The sequence below is a fragment of the Pteropus vampyrus genome, unplaced genomic scaffold (genome assembly GCF_000151845.1).
Source record: "Pteropus vampyrus isolate Shadow unplaced genomic scaffold, Pvam_2.0 Scaffold1, whole genome shotgun sequence".
In the NCBI taxonomy this organism is placed as follows: domain Eukaryota; kingdom Metazoa; phylum Chordata; class Mammalia; order Chiroptera; family Pteropodidae; genus Pteropus; species Pteropus vampyrus.
This window is the reverse complement of record NW_011888782.1, coordinates 32724916-32742622: the sequence shown is the minus strand read 5'-3', so window position 1 is coordinate 32742622 and position 17707 is coordinate 32724916. Positions and strand designations below refer to the sequence as shown.

The following is a 17707-nucleotide window of genomic DNA, read 5'->3' as shown; positions in this document are numbered from 1 at the left end:
ATGTCTTGGTAACATCTTCGTAAATATCAGTAAAGCCAAAGGGGTCAGAATGGCAGATCAGGGTGAGGAGGAAAGAGGATTCGACATAGCTAAATGATGACAGCTATAGTTTCATTTATATTTTAGGGCAGTGCTTATTTTGATAGTGGTTTTTTGTTTTTGTTTTTTTTTTTTGTTTTTTTGCTTCAAATGATTACAAAACCAAATATAAAATGGATTTATTGTATAAAATTGAACTAGGTATTTTGAGATATTGTTGGGTTGAAAATTATCTCTAACTCCAAATGTTAAAAATGTGATTTTCTCAGAAATATTGCAGTGGACTTTGTCTATTCACTCAACAAATATTTATTGAGTATCAAATGCCAGGAATGATTCTAGGTGTTAGAGAAATGGCATTAAACAAAATAGATGTAAATCAGTACTCTCAGGGAACTTACACTCTAGCAGAAAGATGACCATATCAGTAAGAATAGATATTTAGATTGTCTTATTTAAACAGAGCACCATGTTATGTAAACTGGATATATTTCTTTAACAACAAATATACACTCATTTGAACAAAATAACTCAGAGGCTTTAAAAATATATATTTAAACTATGTTATTCAAGAAAGTAATAGCATCTTATAGATATAGCCAAAAAATATGTGATTTGAAAACAAATATAGGATATGAACAAGTAGTTTAGCTATACTTCTGTATTTCTTTTTGTAAAATTTAGTTTAAATTTCAAAAATTATATATCCTTTTTAATCAAGGAAGCATGCATTCGTAGTTAAAGAAATATATGCAGTGTATTTCCCATACTCTCACAACTGTAAATCATTGTGTGTTACTGGATTATTTTTTTTTTTCAGAGTGTGAAAACACAGTATTGGTCAAAGAAATTACTGGTTTTGAAGGGAAAATTTCAAGTCCATATTACCCAAGCTACTACCCTCCAAAATGCAAGTGTACCTGGAAATTTCAGGTAGCCTAGTTTTACCACTATCTTAGAAAAATAGTTATCCTATTTTTAGTAGCAATTTATTTTTGAATTAAATTACCTTTATTTTTAAATTTAATTACTGAAAAACCATTAGTTAATTTTATAATATTTAAAACTTATTGAAATATATTATCAAAACATGATAATTTCTTGTAATTTCAGCCCTATGACCACAAATTAACTGCCTTTTGCAGACTGGGGCTTATTTTTCCAATTTATTATTTTGCTTGTTTGTATTAAAAATGAAAAGATATTGTTACAGGATCAAAGAAGTTGTTATTTTATTATGGTATCGATCATTTGTTAATTTTTAATTACTTCGTCATTGACATTATAATAAGAACAATAAAGAAATAATAAATTGGATTAGGTGATATATATTTCAGTTTCATAAGCAAACCAAAGTGCACATTTATGTGAAATATATACGTCTCTCTCTGGTGCCAGACAGAGTGTTCTTATTTATTTATTTTTTTTTTGGTTTGTTCGTTTGTTTAATCTTAGTCTGTAAACTATTTTTCTTTCTCTAACTGTAGTATCATGTGGTGGGAAATAGCGCAAAATGTTACCTTTGCTCTTTTAGTACATACATTTTCTGTGGCATAGCTATTAGATGTAAGTGGCAAGCAGTATATAGTTTGTTTTCATTCAGCATGTTATTATTGAATACCTACTATGTGTCAGATAGTATTCTAGACACTGTGATCCATAAGATGAGACGCACACACAAAAGCTCTGCTCTCACGAAGCTTACCATAAGGTAGGGGGAGACAGGCAACAAACAAGTGAAATATATATAGTGTGTTACAGAGCTATGGAGAATGTTAAAGCAGGTAAGGGGGCTTTGTAGCTGAGTGAGTGGTGGGGTGCACAAAGGGTAGAAAATCAGGGATTTGTTATCTTAAATAAGATGGTCAGAGAAAACCTCACTGAAAAGAGATATTTGCACAGAAACCTGAAAGACAATCTTACCTAGGATAAGAGTGTTACGGGCAAAGGAAACAGCTGAAGCAAAGACCCTGAGGCAGGTATGTTCTTGGTGTGCATATGACTTGTGCAACTAAGTCAAATATTTTAAATAATTTTATTATGCCTAAATGTACATTTAGTGTCAATGTCTTGATGGTATGCATCCTTAAATTTTTTTTTTATCGTCTATGGCCATGCCACCCTGAACAAGCCCGATCCTGTCTGATCTCAGAAACTAAGCAGGGTTGGGCCTGGTTAGCACTTGGATGGAAGACCACCTAGGAAGACTGGGTGCTGTAGGCATAAAAAATAAGGGATTGTAAGCTGACAAGGTCCTTGCAATCTGTGAGGTCAACCAAGGGTTGCTTCGCCCTTTACAAAATAATTAAAACATAAAGGTGCTGGACTCTTGCTCGCTTGCTCACTACCAGGTTCTTAAGGCCTCAGGGCAGCAGAATCTCAGAGCTTCAGGTGACTTTCAAGTATGAAGGTTGGGGAAAGGGTGAGGGAAAGAGAAGATGAAAGGAGGGGTTGGGGAAGGAAGAGAGAAAGACAGAGAAAGACAAATATCTTATGATCTCACTTATATGTGGAATCTAAAACAAACAAACAAACAAACAACTCATATACATAGAGAGAAGAGACTGATGGTTGCTAGAGGTGGGAGTTGGGCAAAATGGGCGAAAGTGGGCAAAATGTAAAAACTTCCAGTTATAAAATAAATAAGTCACGAGGATTAATGTACAGCATGGTGATTATAGTTAATAATAATTAATATTAGTATCTGTAGTTAATAACACTGTATTGTATACATGCAAGTTGCTAAGAGAGTAGATATTAAATCACAATGAAAATATTTTAACTGTAAAGAGATGGATGTTAACTAAACTTATTGTGGTCAGCAGTTTGCAATATCTATAAATATCAAATCATTATGTTGTCCACCTGAAATTCATAATGTTTATGTCAATGATAGCTCAGTAATAATAAAAAGAAAAAGAAAAAGTAGGATTGAGTTACAAAGTATTGCTACCAACTTAACCCTACTGTATGTTGTTTTCAAAAGAAAAAATGAATAAAAAAAGTGATTTAATAAAGTTGAAAATAAATGGATGGGCAATATTATACTAGGTAAATGTAAAAAAAAAAGAAAGCAGCGATCACAACCTTAGTGCCAGGCAATGCTGAAATTGGACAACTTCGGTGAGAAGAGGAAGGTAATTTATAATGACAAAGAAGGAGAACCACAATGAATATCTAATTATGACAATTATTATGCACCAAAGGAGATAGCATTAATACTTATAGATCAAATCCTATGGAACATACAAAGAGACATGGACAATGCATAGAGAAGAGATTTTAATTTCTTTCTCTTAGTTCATGACAGAGATAGTGGGGGACAATAAATAAGGCTAAGAAGAGTATTAAACTATACAGATAATGAGAATTATACACACACACACACACGCAGAAATTAACCTCTTTTTTAAATCACCTTGGAGCACTGATAAATTCGATCACAATGAAATCTTTAATAGATTTAAAAAAATTAAAAGCAGTGTAAGCAATAAATAATTTTTTACCTAATTAAAATAGAATTAGATGACTTGAAAGTAGGTAAAACAAAATTCTACTCCCTGGCAATGTAGGAGCTCTCAAATAACTCCTGGGTCAAAATGAAAATTAAAACTAAAATTGTGGCATATCAGACATAATGTACGTGCAGATCACACATTACTATAAGAAGGTCAGTTGTAGTGTGTGTGTGTGTGTGTGTGTGTGTGTGTGTGTGCACGCACACTCATATGTATATGTTCTGAATAGGCAGCTCCTTCTCTCGTTTTATGTCTTCTGAGAAGACCCAGGGGTGACTCAGTAACTGCCTTCAGGAGTAACCAGTTTTCATAGAAGGAGGATGCCGATTCATTTCTCATGTATCTAAAAAATCTGAATAGTGCTTTAAATAAATTTGTCATTATTGTCATCTAAGGAGGAAAATGTGTACACTCATTAACAAGTGGATATTTTCAAAGTTAAGCTCATTTAATAGGGTAAGACTGAAACCTGGAGATGATCTACTGTGTCCCATGTCACCCAAGTCTCTCAAACTGGGGCCTTATAGCTGCTCCCTGAGCACTGGCTTGTCTACATTTCTATTATGTTCTCTTCCTCATTCCAATTTGCTCAGGGGAAGTGATCTATCTAATTAAAGGACACAGGGCACAAATAATAATGCCCTTACAACAGCAAGACCATAGAGTGAGTTCTGAGTAAGGTAATGGAATCTTAGTCTGAAACATATCCTGACTTATGTTTGTTTTTCAGACTCCCCTATCAACTCTCGGCATAGCACTGAAATTCCATAACTATTCAATAACCAAGAAAAGTGTGAAAGGCTGTGACCATGGATGGTGGGAAATTAATGAACACATGTAAGTGGTTTACATATATGAGGAATCTGAAGATTACTGTTTACAGATAGAGAAACTGAGGAATACAGGAATTAAATAACTTGCTCAAGGCCACTCAGTTAATAATTGACTAAGCCAAGATTCAAACCCATGTCTTATGATTCTCAAGTCCTTGCTCTATGCTGCTGGGCTGTATATGTGCACACTCTACACTTCACAATAGTTTGGCAGATAAAGTCTTTCAAACCATGGAGCCATGGAAGAAAATAGTAACTAGGAGTCTTGATGGTAGAAAAGTTAGAAACCATTAGGTAATTCTGTGCAGTAGAAAAGTCCCAATTGGCTTGGTTGTGCCCTGAGGCTGGGACATGGGTTGAGGCTGATCACAGAGAGGCTGAGAGAAATCTAGATGCCTGGGTTTTCTGAACCAACTGAGTAGGTCCTCACTCTCACCTTTAATTTGTCTTTTTTGTTGTTGTTATTGTTTATTTGCTTCTAAAATTATAATAGGTCTTGCATTAGAAAGTATAAGATGTCTTGTCTTGGCAGCAGAACAGCTTCTCAGTTTACTTGGTAAGATAAGAACCCTTGTGGTTACCTAAGGGATTTGCCTGCAAATCTTTGTTTATTATTATTCCATGAATGAAACTTCTCCTTTTCTAAAAGATTTTTACTGAACAACCGCCTTTTATTTCCTTTAGACTCTTAGATTACTTGCTAAACAGTCATTGGTTCTTTCTTCATTGGAATAGATTCTATCTGATTTAAAGGATCCATTTCTTGGATCCATTATTAAGATGTGGCTTGTACTCCTTTTGGAAGTGTTTTTGGATCAGGGGTCTGTTATGTAAGAAGCAGAAGATCTGGGTTCAAATTCCAGTCCTGTCATTTAGTAGCTACATTAACTAGGACACATTTTTTTTTAACCTCCTTGATCTTCAATCTGTAAAATGAGGTAATAATTTCTAGGTAATAAGGTAGGTTTTTTAAAATAATTCAATTAAATAATGGATATTACACATCAAGAATATTAGCTGTTGTTATGATTAATAAGACTGCTTTGGAAATGACGTCGGGTGGATAAATACTGTAGAATGTGCCCCAAGGCTTTAAGGATTAGAGGTGTATATATATATATATATATATATATATATATAAAACAAACCTTTACCCAATTAGAGGTGTATATATATATATATATATATATATAAAACAAAACTTTACCCATCTTTTGTAAAGTTGTATACCCAAGATAGAGCTGTGCTTTGAAAATGAGATATTCTCCCCCGCCCCCGCCGCCCCACCACCATATCAACAATACTACCACCCACAATTTTCATATGGAGGAACTGCTGAAAGGCTTTACCCAGAGATAAGGTTGGCCTAACCAAGAGGTGGTGCTGCCAAAGTGTGAGCAGGGACTCCTTCCAAGTGATGCCAGGAAAGCTTTCTGCCCTAAATACTTTTCTTGAAGGACCAGCTCTTCACTTATCTTATGGGCTGGCTGAAATCCTACCAGATTCCTTTGATATAAGCTGCACCCTTGGAATTTAACATGCCAGCCCTTCCCATTATTAGTTCTTTTTATCTAAAAAGAAAAGACTCTAATTTAACTAATTTCCGATACCTTGCTGAGAAATTAATGTAGGGTGTTGGGTTTGTCATGTGGAAGGAGGAAAACGTAATTCTGACATCAGAAAGCCCAGCAATCTCCAGTTTAGAGAACAAGGGGATGGGATGAGTATGCTCAGGAAAGTTTGAATGCAGCATATGAATCCGAAAAAACTGGAAGGCTTTCCTACAAAGCTTTAGCAGAGCAAGTTCCTGAGGAGAAAGCTGTTGATGTGCTAAAAAAGTGCTAGAGTTTAGTATTGGCAGAGCTGCGTCCAAATTCTGCTTCTACTTATTTGCCATTTGAACTTTAACAAATTGCCTCACCTCTTTACACTTCAGTTTTCTTACCCCTACATATAAACTAACTCCTGTTGGGTTTCTCCAATCTTTCATTTTTTTAAAACTTTTGTTCCATTAGCCACTGACATGGCCCATTACATAGTGGTCTTCTCTAAACTGCAGCCCAAGCACGGATTCAAAGATCTTTTTCCTTCTGCCTCCTCCTTAACATTTGAGTGAGGCTCATCATTGCAAGAAAACTCTAGTAAATGTTAATGGAGAACACAAATAAAATCACAGTGAGACACAGATAATTAATAATCACAATGAGTCACAGATGATTAATGACCACCATGTTTTTAGAACATAGTTTATATTTTGACCCCAAGATGACCTGTTAGAGTAGGCTCTGACCTCAAAAACTTGACTTGGCTTTTCGGTGCCTCTCAGATTCTGGCTTCCATTTGGCCAGGTGGCCACCTGCAGCTGTTATCTCTTCCTCATATCCCAGGTGCTGGTCTATTAGCCTGTCAGGTCCTTCGCTTCAGCCAATTGCAAAAAAAAATCTTTCTTGAAATATACATGAACCTTGAAATCATAGGTTACCTCTATGTTCCTCCCACTGAATAACAGTATCTGATCCATGGAGCATACACAGTTCCCAAAGTGCTTTGGGGGCCTAGAGTGATTGACATTCACAGATTCCAGTGATTGGCATTCACAGATTCCCCCATCAAACCTTGTGTCTCCTGTTTCCTTTTGAGACCTTGTAGGTTTTGCCCTGGAAAGAGGCTTGCCTACATAGGGCAGAGGCCTAACTTAGCATAGGCTCCCCGTGTAATAAGACTTCATGTTCCACTAACCACACTGCTCATATAATAATTACTAACAGGAGGGACATTTTCTCTTAGGTGATGACAAGTAAAAAAAGTTGAGATAGGGAAATTTGTAGATAAACATTACTACTTCGAAATTTTGCCAAAGGACAAGCCCTGAAGTGCACATCAGATTTCAATTTAGTTTGAGATAACATTTTTTTTTTTTGCTGTAAGTATTGCTTAGATTCTTTGAATATTTTCAGCCTGAGTTTATGGATTCTACTATGAACTATAGGTAGGTTTGTGGGCAAAAGCAGACAATTCTTATTAATACAGTCATTTACACCAAAAAAAAAAAGAGAGAGAGAGAAAGGACTAGGAGAATTAAACTCACGTTTCTTCTAAGCGTTGGTGAGAAAAGCTAAGGATAATAGTTGTTAGTACTTGTCTTTGCAGAGGAGAAAGTCAAGGGGGCAAAATTTACTCAATCACAGACACTTAGCATAGAATAGATAACTGCTGTTAGCTCTACCATTAGCATCTTGCTTATGAAACCCAGAAAACCAAAGCATTAGTGAATTCATTGTCGGTAGGAATGCAGTTGACAGACCCTCAGGTCGTGTCCTCTGGCTCTTGTCTCTTCAGGTACTGTGGCTCCTACATGGATCATCAGACGATTTTCCGAGTGCCCAGCCCCCTTGTTCACATTCAGCTTCAGTGCAGTTCAAGGCTTTCAGACAAGCCACTTTTGGTGGAATATGGCAGTTACAACATCAGTCAACGTAAGCCTGGGATCAACGCTTTAGAAAACCTTAAAAAGTTGGGTAAAGGGAGGCTAATACTTTATAACTCTAAATGGTGAATTTAAAGGAATTAAAACTGCTTTATTGCTGCTGGTTTCTGTTATGTTTTAATTTTTATTATAAATAAGACATAAATGAATATATAATGTAAATTAAATCTATAATAAATAATATGTATTATTTATGTATTTATTGCTGCTATAGTTTAAGTTATAGAAAAATAATATAATTGTTATTATCGGTTTATAACTGAAAAATAGTCTGCCACATTATTCCTAAAATATAGAAGAAATCCATTTTTTGATTTGCCGTTCTTCTTGCTAGCCATAATCTGTGCAAATATGATGTTTACACCAACATTTAGTAGATCAGAGGCCAACAGTTGTGACTCACTTTGGCCTATGAGAGCTGGTTGGCCAAAGAGAGCTCAACTATTAGCCCACGGACTGTCAAACTTCACACTGAAAACCGCTAGAACAGTGGCCAGGAAGTGGTCAGTAGAAAAGGCAGAGACATTGTTAGAGCTGGAGAGAGTAGATACTGACCTGCTCAGGAAATTCTTGGCATTTTATTTATTTATTTATTTTGCAAACAAGAGTTTGGTTTTATTTTGTTTCCTCCAATTTGCCTCAGGCAGTTTTCTGATCAAAATAGACTCTGTTTTGAAAAAACAGTGCACTATCAAGTCCTCTCACAGGAGTCACCCTTTTCCATGGCCTTGACCTTTTAAATTATGCTTTAAAAGACAGAAAAGTTAGGGTTAACCATAAAAGACTATGAGGATAAGACTTGAGAGAAAGCTCTTTTAGGCCATGTCCTTTTTTGTTAATCCCTAATATACCTGCATCTGGATTTAGGGTATTACACTTTTGAATTCTAGATGACATGACCCTTGCACAGAGCACATTAGAACTTCCAGCAAGGACACAGGTACACAGTAAGCTGTCTTATTTGTAGTTGTTTTTTTCAAACCATGAATATTTTCCAGGAACTCATCCTCTCCACCGTATGCCACTGAGATAGTAGTGACCTGACCATGCACTCTCTCCCACTCTTTTGCTCAAGGGGAGTGTCTTAGCCCATGTAGGCTGCTATAACAAACTGCCACAGGCTATGTAGCTTAAAAAGAACAGAAATTTATTTCTTACAGTTCTTGAGGCTGGAAGTTCAAGATCAGGGTGCCAATATGATCGGGTGAGGGCTCTCTTCTGTATAGAAGACTTCTATCCTCTCATGGTAGAAGGGGTTAACCAGCTCTGTGGGGCCTCTTTTATAAGAGCACTAATTCCATTTATGAGGATTCACAAACATTCAGGAGAGAGCAGGGAGAAAAGACTTATTATTTCTGTATATTTGCGATAAGCCCAGGAATAATAATTCAAGGCCAGGGAAGCAATCTTTTACTATTAGCCTGGTTGACATGGGAAAAATGATGTACTGGGAGGTAAGAGAGAGAAGTCTTGAGTTTTGCAGCCAGTCACTAATCTCTCTAGGTCCATCTTTCTAAGATCTGTGGTTACTAATACATTTTGAGGCAGAGATTACTCAAAAATGTAATTAAAGGCCCAGACTCCTCAGGATAATACATGTGATCATAGAAGATTCAGAGACACCAGAATCCATTTATAATTTCCTGGGCGCTCTAAAGACTTTACACTAAGATTTCTGGATTCTCTAAGCTATCTTCTAACTTTCACTTTTTTGAGCCTATGATAAAGCCAGAGAGCTCTCAAGGATGGAAGTAGGTGGAGTCTGACTGTACATGTGACCTGGTTGCAATGTTGACTCAGAGTTTCTGGTGAATTTGTTTGCTTTCTGTGTTCTTCTAAATTCTGCTTTGTTGTTTTCCAATTATCACCTATAATTTTGATCTGATGGAGAAGTTATATAATTATTAATTATTACGGCTAAACTGTCAAATCCTTAATCATGTAACACTTCATATTTTCTATTAATGTGGCCTGGTGACTTTTAGGGACCCACGCAAGATTTCCAATTTTTTATTGTCTGTAGCCTGTCCTGTTGGATCTTTTAGATGCTCCTCCGGTTTGTGTGTCCCTCAGGCCCAGAGGTGTGATGGAGTAAATGACTGCTTTGATGAAAGTGATGAACTTTTCTGTGGTAGGTAATCAAGATTTTATTATGATTTTCTTATTAAATGAATGACTTCTCAAAGCCATTGTTGCTGCTGGTGCACATCCTGGGTCTTTGCATCTAGCTATTAACTGTTGCTGAAAAACAAACAACCCCCAAACTCAGTGGCTTACAACAATCATTTATTCTGGATATGCCTCTTGGGTTGTCTGGGATGTAACTGGTCTAGGCTGGGCTCAGCGAATGGCTCTATTTCAAGCAGTGGGTCCTCCTGAGTTTGATTCTTCCCAGGTTGAAGTCAAGTCTACTCCTTATGGCTCTTCTTCTCATTGACCTAGTGGGCTAGCCAAGAAGTGCTAGAAATAAAGGAAAGGTGAGCAAAATCACATGGCTTTTCTTAAGTTATGGGCTTGGAAATGGCACACCATCCCCTGTGTCACATTCCATCAGTCAAATTGAGACATGTCACTGACTCAATTAGTCAAGGAGAAAAGAAGTTTATTCCTCACAGTTTGGGGTCATGTCAAGGGTCAAGGTGCATAATATACCACAGACAGTCACAATCTGTGGCTAATAATTTAATCAACCATAATCTTAAATACAACCATCCTATTTTATTTTATTTTATTTTTTCCATCCTATTTTAGAGCATAAATCTTTCACCTAAAGATAAGCTCAGAATCAGCTGAGGAATAAACTCGTTCAGCATGCTCCTTTGTTGAGCACAGGTATTGTGAATGAAAGAATTATTATTATTTTTTATCTGTATAGTTTGCATCAATATCACATTTATAATGACTAAGGTGTGGGGTATTGAATTTCCCTATTTAGGGCAGAGAATTTCTCTTGGTTTTTATTACTATTTGCACATCATTCCTGAATCTATCTCTAGTTTCAGAGAGAAATATGGGAGTTCACTGGATGTATGACACCACTGGCAACACTTTCTGCTAAGGATTCAGAGTCTAATGCAAATTATTGTGATGGTGAAACTATTTGATCTCTTTCATATACTTGTATAAATATTACAGTTAATAAAACTGTGAAAAATTATATTCATAAAAAATAACCTTTAACTCTACACCTTTTTTTTTAATTGACAAAACAAAACAAAAAATCCTCTTTTATGATTTATTGGCTTTTTGAATTTACAGGGTCTTCGATTTCTTAAGAAAATAAGTACTGACCATAATACAGTAATTGAGGTTGCTTCTGTTTTTTACATTGTTATTGTTACCTGCTATGATGCTCCAAATAAAGGTAATTATTGTGACTTTATAATAAGAGCTGTTTTTTGGGTCATCGTTATTTCTTATTATGCTATTTTGAAAGATAGTCTCTAGGAGTCAACTAGACACTCTTAGAGAGACTTAATGAACTATTTAGAGCAGCACTGTCCTTTCCTTGCCCCTCACAAGAGATACTTCTGAAAAAATTGGGAGCAGGTAACAAAAATGATAACTTTCAAAGACCAGAAATATCTAAGGACTCATACCTTCTAATAGTGCTTGCTAATATACTGTGCCTGTCACTGATATAAAGGCAGTTTTTGAAAATACTCCAAAGAAAAGCTGAGATAGATTTACAGAGGTATTTCCCAGTTCAGGAAATGGATCTCTCAGGATAAAATAATTTTAAAGAGAATTTTCTCTACATGTAGACTACAAATCTATTGTCTGCTGAAATTTCGCATTCATTAATTCATTCAACAAACCTGTAGCGAGCACCTACTATTTGGTCAGGGGCCTGAGGTACAGAGAAGAATCAGACAAAATTTCTAATCTCAGGATACTCCCACTGTGTTTAGAAAGGTAGATGAGTTCAGTTTTGATAAGAGCTTATGATTTTTTTTCCCTAACATAAAATCTTATGAAGCATTTAATTGTGATTAAATAAACCGTCATAGTTTAATATATGTATGCAAAAGCAAAAATCAGATCTGACAAACTCAAAGTGCTAGGAATCACAACAAAGTTTAAACATTTGCTCTTCTCCATGGATGCGTCAATTTTGAGGAAAACACGCTTTTTATTTTTTGTAAGTCATCTTAACCCTTTGCACCTTTACAGGGGCACTGCTGGTCATCAGAGTCCAGCTGATGTCTCAGGTTCATGAGCTTTCTGTCTGTTCTCATTCTAGTGACTCATAAACCTGCCTGCAATGCCAGCTCCTTCAGGCAGCATGGCCCTCTGGTCTGCGATGGCTTCCGGGACTGTGAGGATGGCCAGGATGAGAAGAACTGCACTCAGAGTGAGAAAGAATCCTCTGCACTCTGCTGTTCGTCTCATAAAATTCTTTTAAGTCAGAATCAAAATACCTCTGACAGGATTTGAATAATCAACTCATCTCAGTTTTCCCAGGTCTCTCCCAGTTTTAGCACTGAAAACCCCATATCCTGGGAATTCTCTCAGTCTTAGAAAAAAACGGGACAGATGATCACTCTAACTGGGGTGGAGTGTGTGTGTTTATGTGTGTGTGTATGTTAGTGTATGAATACTGGAAGATATTCATTACTTAATTTTTTTAATGCTGCCCAAGACTAAAAGATGCGTAGGTCCTGATGTACAGAAAATTGCTAGACACTGAAGAGGGAATAGATGGGACGTGGTTTTTTCTCTAGCCCCTGCAGAAACATACACTGCCAGGGTTGTGAACCAATGTGGTATAATTTACAAAGTCTGTACACTCTCTTGCCCCAGTGGTATAAAAGAACTGAGTTTATGAGGATTTGTGCTCAAAAATTATCTTGGTGAATAAGACAAGGTAATAACAGAGAGGCCATGGCCTAAAGCCACTGATGTGGTCAACTGCTTTGCATCTCACTTGCAGTGGAAGAAGGGAGAGGCCCTAGGACTGATTCTCAGCAGGTGTGCCAGGCTGCCTGCCTTCCAGTGGCTCTATACCAGGTTATTTCACTTCTATTTGCCCTGTTTCCCAGAGCAGCAAATACCCATCTTGTGCCTAAGCCATCCTTTGTAGAGTTCATTGTCATTTACTCAAATCTGTTTTTTTGTTTTTTTGAGTTTTTTTTTGCTAGGAAGAACTCCTTTTACTTTTGTTCATTTTTAGGCATTCCATGTAACAGTAGGACTTTTAAGTGTGGCAATGATATTTGCTTTAGAAAACAAAATGCAAAATGTGATGGGACTGTGGATTGTTCAGATGGGAGCGATGAAGAAGGCTGCAGTGAGTAGCAATGTCTCTTCTGATTCCTTCTATTCCCTCTTCAGTATACCTGTTTTTCATTTTCATTCCCTTCTTGATGTAATCCTTCTGGCAGAGGTTGCCTTAGGCCCAGGGAAGAATATTGGTGAACTGAATCTGAAATCGTTTCTCAGAATTAAAAATGCTGGAGTACATTTCATATTCTTTCTTGAAAATAAGCATTAATGTATGAGAAATTTATAATGAGAACCCCACTTTCTAATAAGTAATCAAAAATAAGTTCTTAAATAAAAAATGTCTGAGAAAAGAAAGACATACTGGCACACGGTGGATGACTTTGTTAATTATGCCTTATGTTAGATCGATATCAAGTGCTAGTTCTTCCTTTAGCTATTATTTGAGAACTGTAACCTGCCATATGTTATTGTTACTTGTGCTGCCTCTAATCTGCCATGTGGCGACATGTTAACTCAATATCCTTATCAATACTATTTACACTGGAAAAGAATTGCTCTGATAACTAGTTTTTCTTAATAGGTTTTCAAATTCCCAAATGCTTTTCTCAAATTGGCACAACTTCAAAGACATCTCAATTCCGTTTTATTTGGAACTAACTTTTTTCTTTCTACCTAACAACCTAAACCCCATGGCTGCTGTTCATATCAGTGCAGCTGTTACTAACAGGTCCCCTCCTCCCCTCACATTATTGTGCAGTGACTGTCACAGCCCCTTTTTCAGGAGGAAGGGAGTGGTTTATTGGTGCCGGTGTTGCCTCTTCTCTAGATAAGCAGATTTCAGTTTGCTTACCTGGTTAATCAGTTACCTACCCAGCACTAAACCCGACTTTATTTCACTTTTCTTTCAAGTCTGTCTTTAATCACATGACCCTTCCTTTCCCAAAGGCTGCAGCAGGAGTTTCTCCACCGTCAACCGCATCATCGGGGGCACTGATACGCGGGAAGGGGGCTGGCCCTGGCAAGTCAGCCTCCACTTCATTGGGTCTGCCTACTGTGGAGCCTCAGTCATCTCCAGGGAGTGGCTTCTCTCTGCGGCCCACTGTTTCCATGGAAACAGGTAGGGCATCTCAATCCTTACTCTAAAGTGACACACTCTGACCTCAGATCATACCTCTGCCTTCAAGTTGTGGGAAGGAGCTCCCTGTTGGTGAGGCTCAATCAATCCAATTGTTTTTTGTTTTTTTTTTTTTGACATTAGTTGTGTACCAAACATTCCTTCTAGGAACTATTGATATAAAGAAAAAAGAGCAACACAAAAGAACATCTAGAATGAATAAGCTTTTATTAAACTAAAAAAATAGGATAGGGCTTTCAAGTCAAAGGGAGCAAATCTATGGAATGTATGGAGAATGTGGAGGAAAGTGAGCACTGGGGGATGGCTGGAGTGTGGGGATCCCTTTTAGTAGTGGGAGAGTAATGATTTTGTACCAGATTTTCAATTTGATGGCATGAGTTCCTATGCCATCAACCAATTCTACAATATCAGCTGAGTTTCCTACAGTTCAACTCAATTCTGGCACTACATACCTGGAGACAATGTCATTCCCACAAGTTAAGGCCTCAGTCCTACAGGATTGCTCTCTCCCCCATTTCAGATGCTAATCACAAGTCCATGTTGTCACCTATATTTCTGACTGATTAACTATAGAAGCATACTCCCTCAGGTCCCCAGCGCCACCCACGAGATGTCAGCTAAGCAAATTAGGGGCCACTCTCTTTGGGCTCTGTCCTTATTTTTCTTCCAAAGCTTCCACATTCTCTTCACTCCACCAGAGTAAGGCTGCTGCACTGGTGAAGATGGAAACCTCACATGGAGACTACAAGACACTTAGTGACTTTGTGCAAGGCCACAGGGGTCAGGATTAGAGTTCTGGAAGAACTAACAGGGATGTGGTCCCTGTGAAAGTTCATGCCTGAGTGGTTAGAGTGGTGATCTTTAAAGCTTCTGATAATTGCAAAAGAAATGGCATTAAATTTTTGCTTATAGTCCTTTGATTTCTAATCTGTCTTGGTATTTATACCATTTGAATTTGGCAAAAGGATTCCCAGACCACTGTCTTACTGACCCTGGCTGTCTCCAACAGATACCATTGTCAGCGCAAATAGGAAGAATATAACATTAATTCTAGCCATTAACATTCTTGGCCTGTGTGTGATTCACGGAATAGCAGTGACAAGAAAATTTCCAGCATGTTGTTGAGGATATTTTCCGGAACATAGCTATCATTCACCACTCTTACTACACCTTACTTCATCTCTGGTAAAGAGACAATAGAGGCTCAGAGAAGTCGTGCTTCTTGCCACATCTGGAGACAGAGCCAGTGACTACGATAGGGATGGAAAGTCAGGCCTCTCTTTCCTCAGCCCTCATCTCTCTGCAGAGTGCTTTTTTCACCATGTATGGTTCATTGAGCCACTGACTCCATACCTCATTCCTTTTCTACCAGGCTTTCAGACCCCACACCTTGGACCGCTCACCTTGGGATGTATGTGCAGGGGAATGCCAAGTTCGTCTCCCCGGTGAGAAGAATTGTGATCCACGAGTACTATAACAGCCAGACCTTTGACTATGATATCGCCTTGCTACAGCTCAGTGTCGCCTGGCCGGAGACCCTAAGACAACTCATTCAGCCAATATGCATTCCTCCTGCTGGTCAGAAAGTGCGCAGTGGGGAGAAGTGCTGGGTAACCGGCTGGGGGCGAAGGCATGAAGCAGGTGTGTGTACAAACGAACGGCCCTCCCTTCCAGATAATGATTTGTGCTGATGTAGTGCTTTAAGGTTCATGGAGAGGGTGTTTGTACATGGTCTCATTTGAGCTTCCTAACAACTCTGAGAGGTAGAATGGAGGGTATTATTATTCCTGTTTATGATGCTTTCCCCTTAACCCCCCAAAAGCAGAACCCATCTCAAAAGAGGTGGAGAGTTTATGAGCACGGTGGGATTGATAAGATAGTTTGAGCCCTTTCAAATTCTGAGGGGTTTGCTAGGTTTTCCAAGATAAAATAGCAAGAAATTCCTCCTCATTTTTAGGTATTCTTTTTATTCAAAGAAGTGATTCATTTCATAAAGGAGAAAAGGACACACACACACACCTTATTGTGTCAGCTCATAGGCAGCTGTCTGGAGGATTGTGCAAATATGTGTTACACAAGAGCACTGGCCAAGGTGATGAAAATAAGGGATGAAATTAGCTGCCCAGACTGTTAATTTAGGCCTGGGCTTACATCGGCCTAGCATTGGTCCATATCCCCAGAGGGGATAACTTTTTCATTACACACAAGGTCTGAGTGTATGGTAGGGAAGCCCTACATCTGCCCTGCCAAGGTTTTCCATGGTTGAGTCTAAATATATAGCAAGGAGAAAGCCCAAAGCTTGGCAAGCATCTCCCTAGGGGTAGTGCTGATACCTTCCATTGATCTCTCAACTACCTCGGATTCCCTTGTAGTCATCTCCAAGGGCTGACGACATACATTTTCTGTACATCTTGACCCTCACTCTCATCTGTGCTTTGACACTCTCTAAAAACTCATTGTGGGCAGCTTTTCAAGTGCTCACTGCCTTCATTTCGTTGTTGAAGTTTTGATATTCACCTCTAGTTTGGGCCTGCTGAAGTCTCAGTAGATTCAACAAGGGAAGTTGGCTAACTGCTTGAACACCTGTGACTTATTAGAATTTTAATTACATTATCATATATCACAAGATATGTGAATCTATATATTTTCCTCCAAGAGAGAGTCTACTCAACTAACTTATCAGGAGACATTTTCTTTACAAGCATGAGTGTGTGTGTGTGTGTGTGTGTGTGTGTGTGTGTGCACGCACGCGCATGTGGGTGCACATGTGTGTTTACTTTTCTGAGTCATCATAGGCAGACAGGTTTAAAAAGAAGTAAAAAGGCTATATCCAAACTGTTATGTTTTTATGGTTCCTAAGGCACTCCCATATACCAGTCATTCTGCTTCACTCAACCAGCAAATATTGATAATAACTGTTGCTGACTCACAGTCTTACTGAGAGCAGGAGGACATGGTACAGTGTCTCAGATGATGGAGTCAGACCTTGGGTTTGACTCCTGCTCTGTTACTTGCTAGTTGTGTGCCACTGGGCAAGTCCTCTAACTTTCTAAGACTCCATGTCTTCATCAGGAAAATGGAATTTATCTACAAAAATTATGAAGATAAAGGATATTGTGAATAAATTGTTTAATAAAGCCCTGAATAAGATAGTCATTTCCATGATTTCTGTCTCCAATGTGTTTTCCAGACAATAAAGGCTCCCCTGTTTTGCAGCAAGCAGAGGTAGAGCTCATTGACCAAACCCTCTGTGTTTCTACCTATGGGATCATCACTTCACGGATGCTTTGTGCAGGTGTCATGTCAGGCAAGAGAGATGCTTGTAGAGTAAGTCATCTTACCTTTCCCTTGCCTAGTATGTTATATTTTCTATAAATACTTTCATGTTTAATCTGTACAACACTGAGAAATAACTAGGACTGGTGCTTCCCTTAATTCAGATATTAATTATAAAACAATTGTCTAAGAT

General features: G+C 37.9%; 1 protein-coding gene and 1 pseudogene across 1 annotated transcript in view; both read left to right on the top strand.

Annotated features, from left to right (window-relative positions):
- TMPRSS7 (transmembrane protease, serine 7) overlaps window positions 1–17707 on the top strand; it is a 28410-nt gene that overhangs the window by 7431 nt on the left and 3272 nt on the right. The window contains exons 5-13 of the mRNA XM_023527681.1: window positions 860–972; window positions 4288–4394; window positions 7730–7866; window positions 9901–10008; window positions 12121–12231; window positions 13051–13167; window positions 14049–14220; window positions 15611–15879; window positions 17429–17565. Coding sequence (XP_023383449.1) covers window positions 860–972; window positions 4288–4394; window positions 7730–7866; window positions 9901–10008; window positions 12121–12231; window positions 13051–13167; window positions 14049–14220; window positions 15611–15879; window positions 17429–17565 — 1271 coding nt within the window. The remainder of the gene's footprint in view (window positions 1–859; window positions 973–4287; window positions 4395–7729; window positions 7867–9900; window positions 10009–12120; window positions 12232–13050; window positions 13168–14048; window positions 14221–15610; window positions 15880–17428; window positions 17566–17707) is intronic.
- On the top strand, window positions 2144–2262 carry LOC111736529 (annotated as a pseudogene).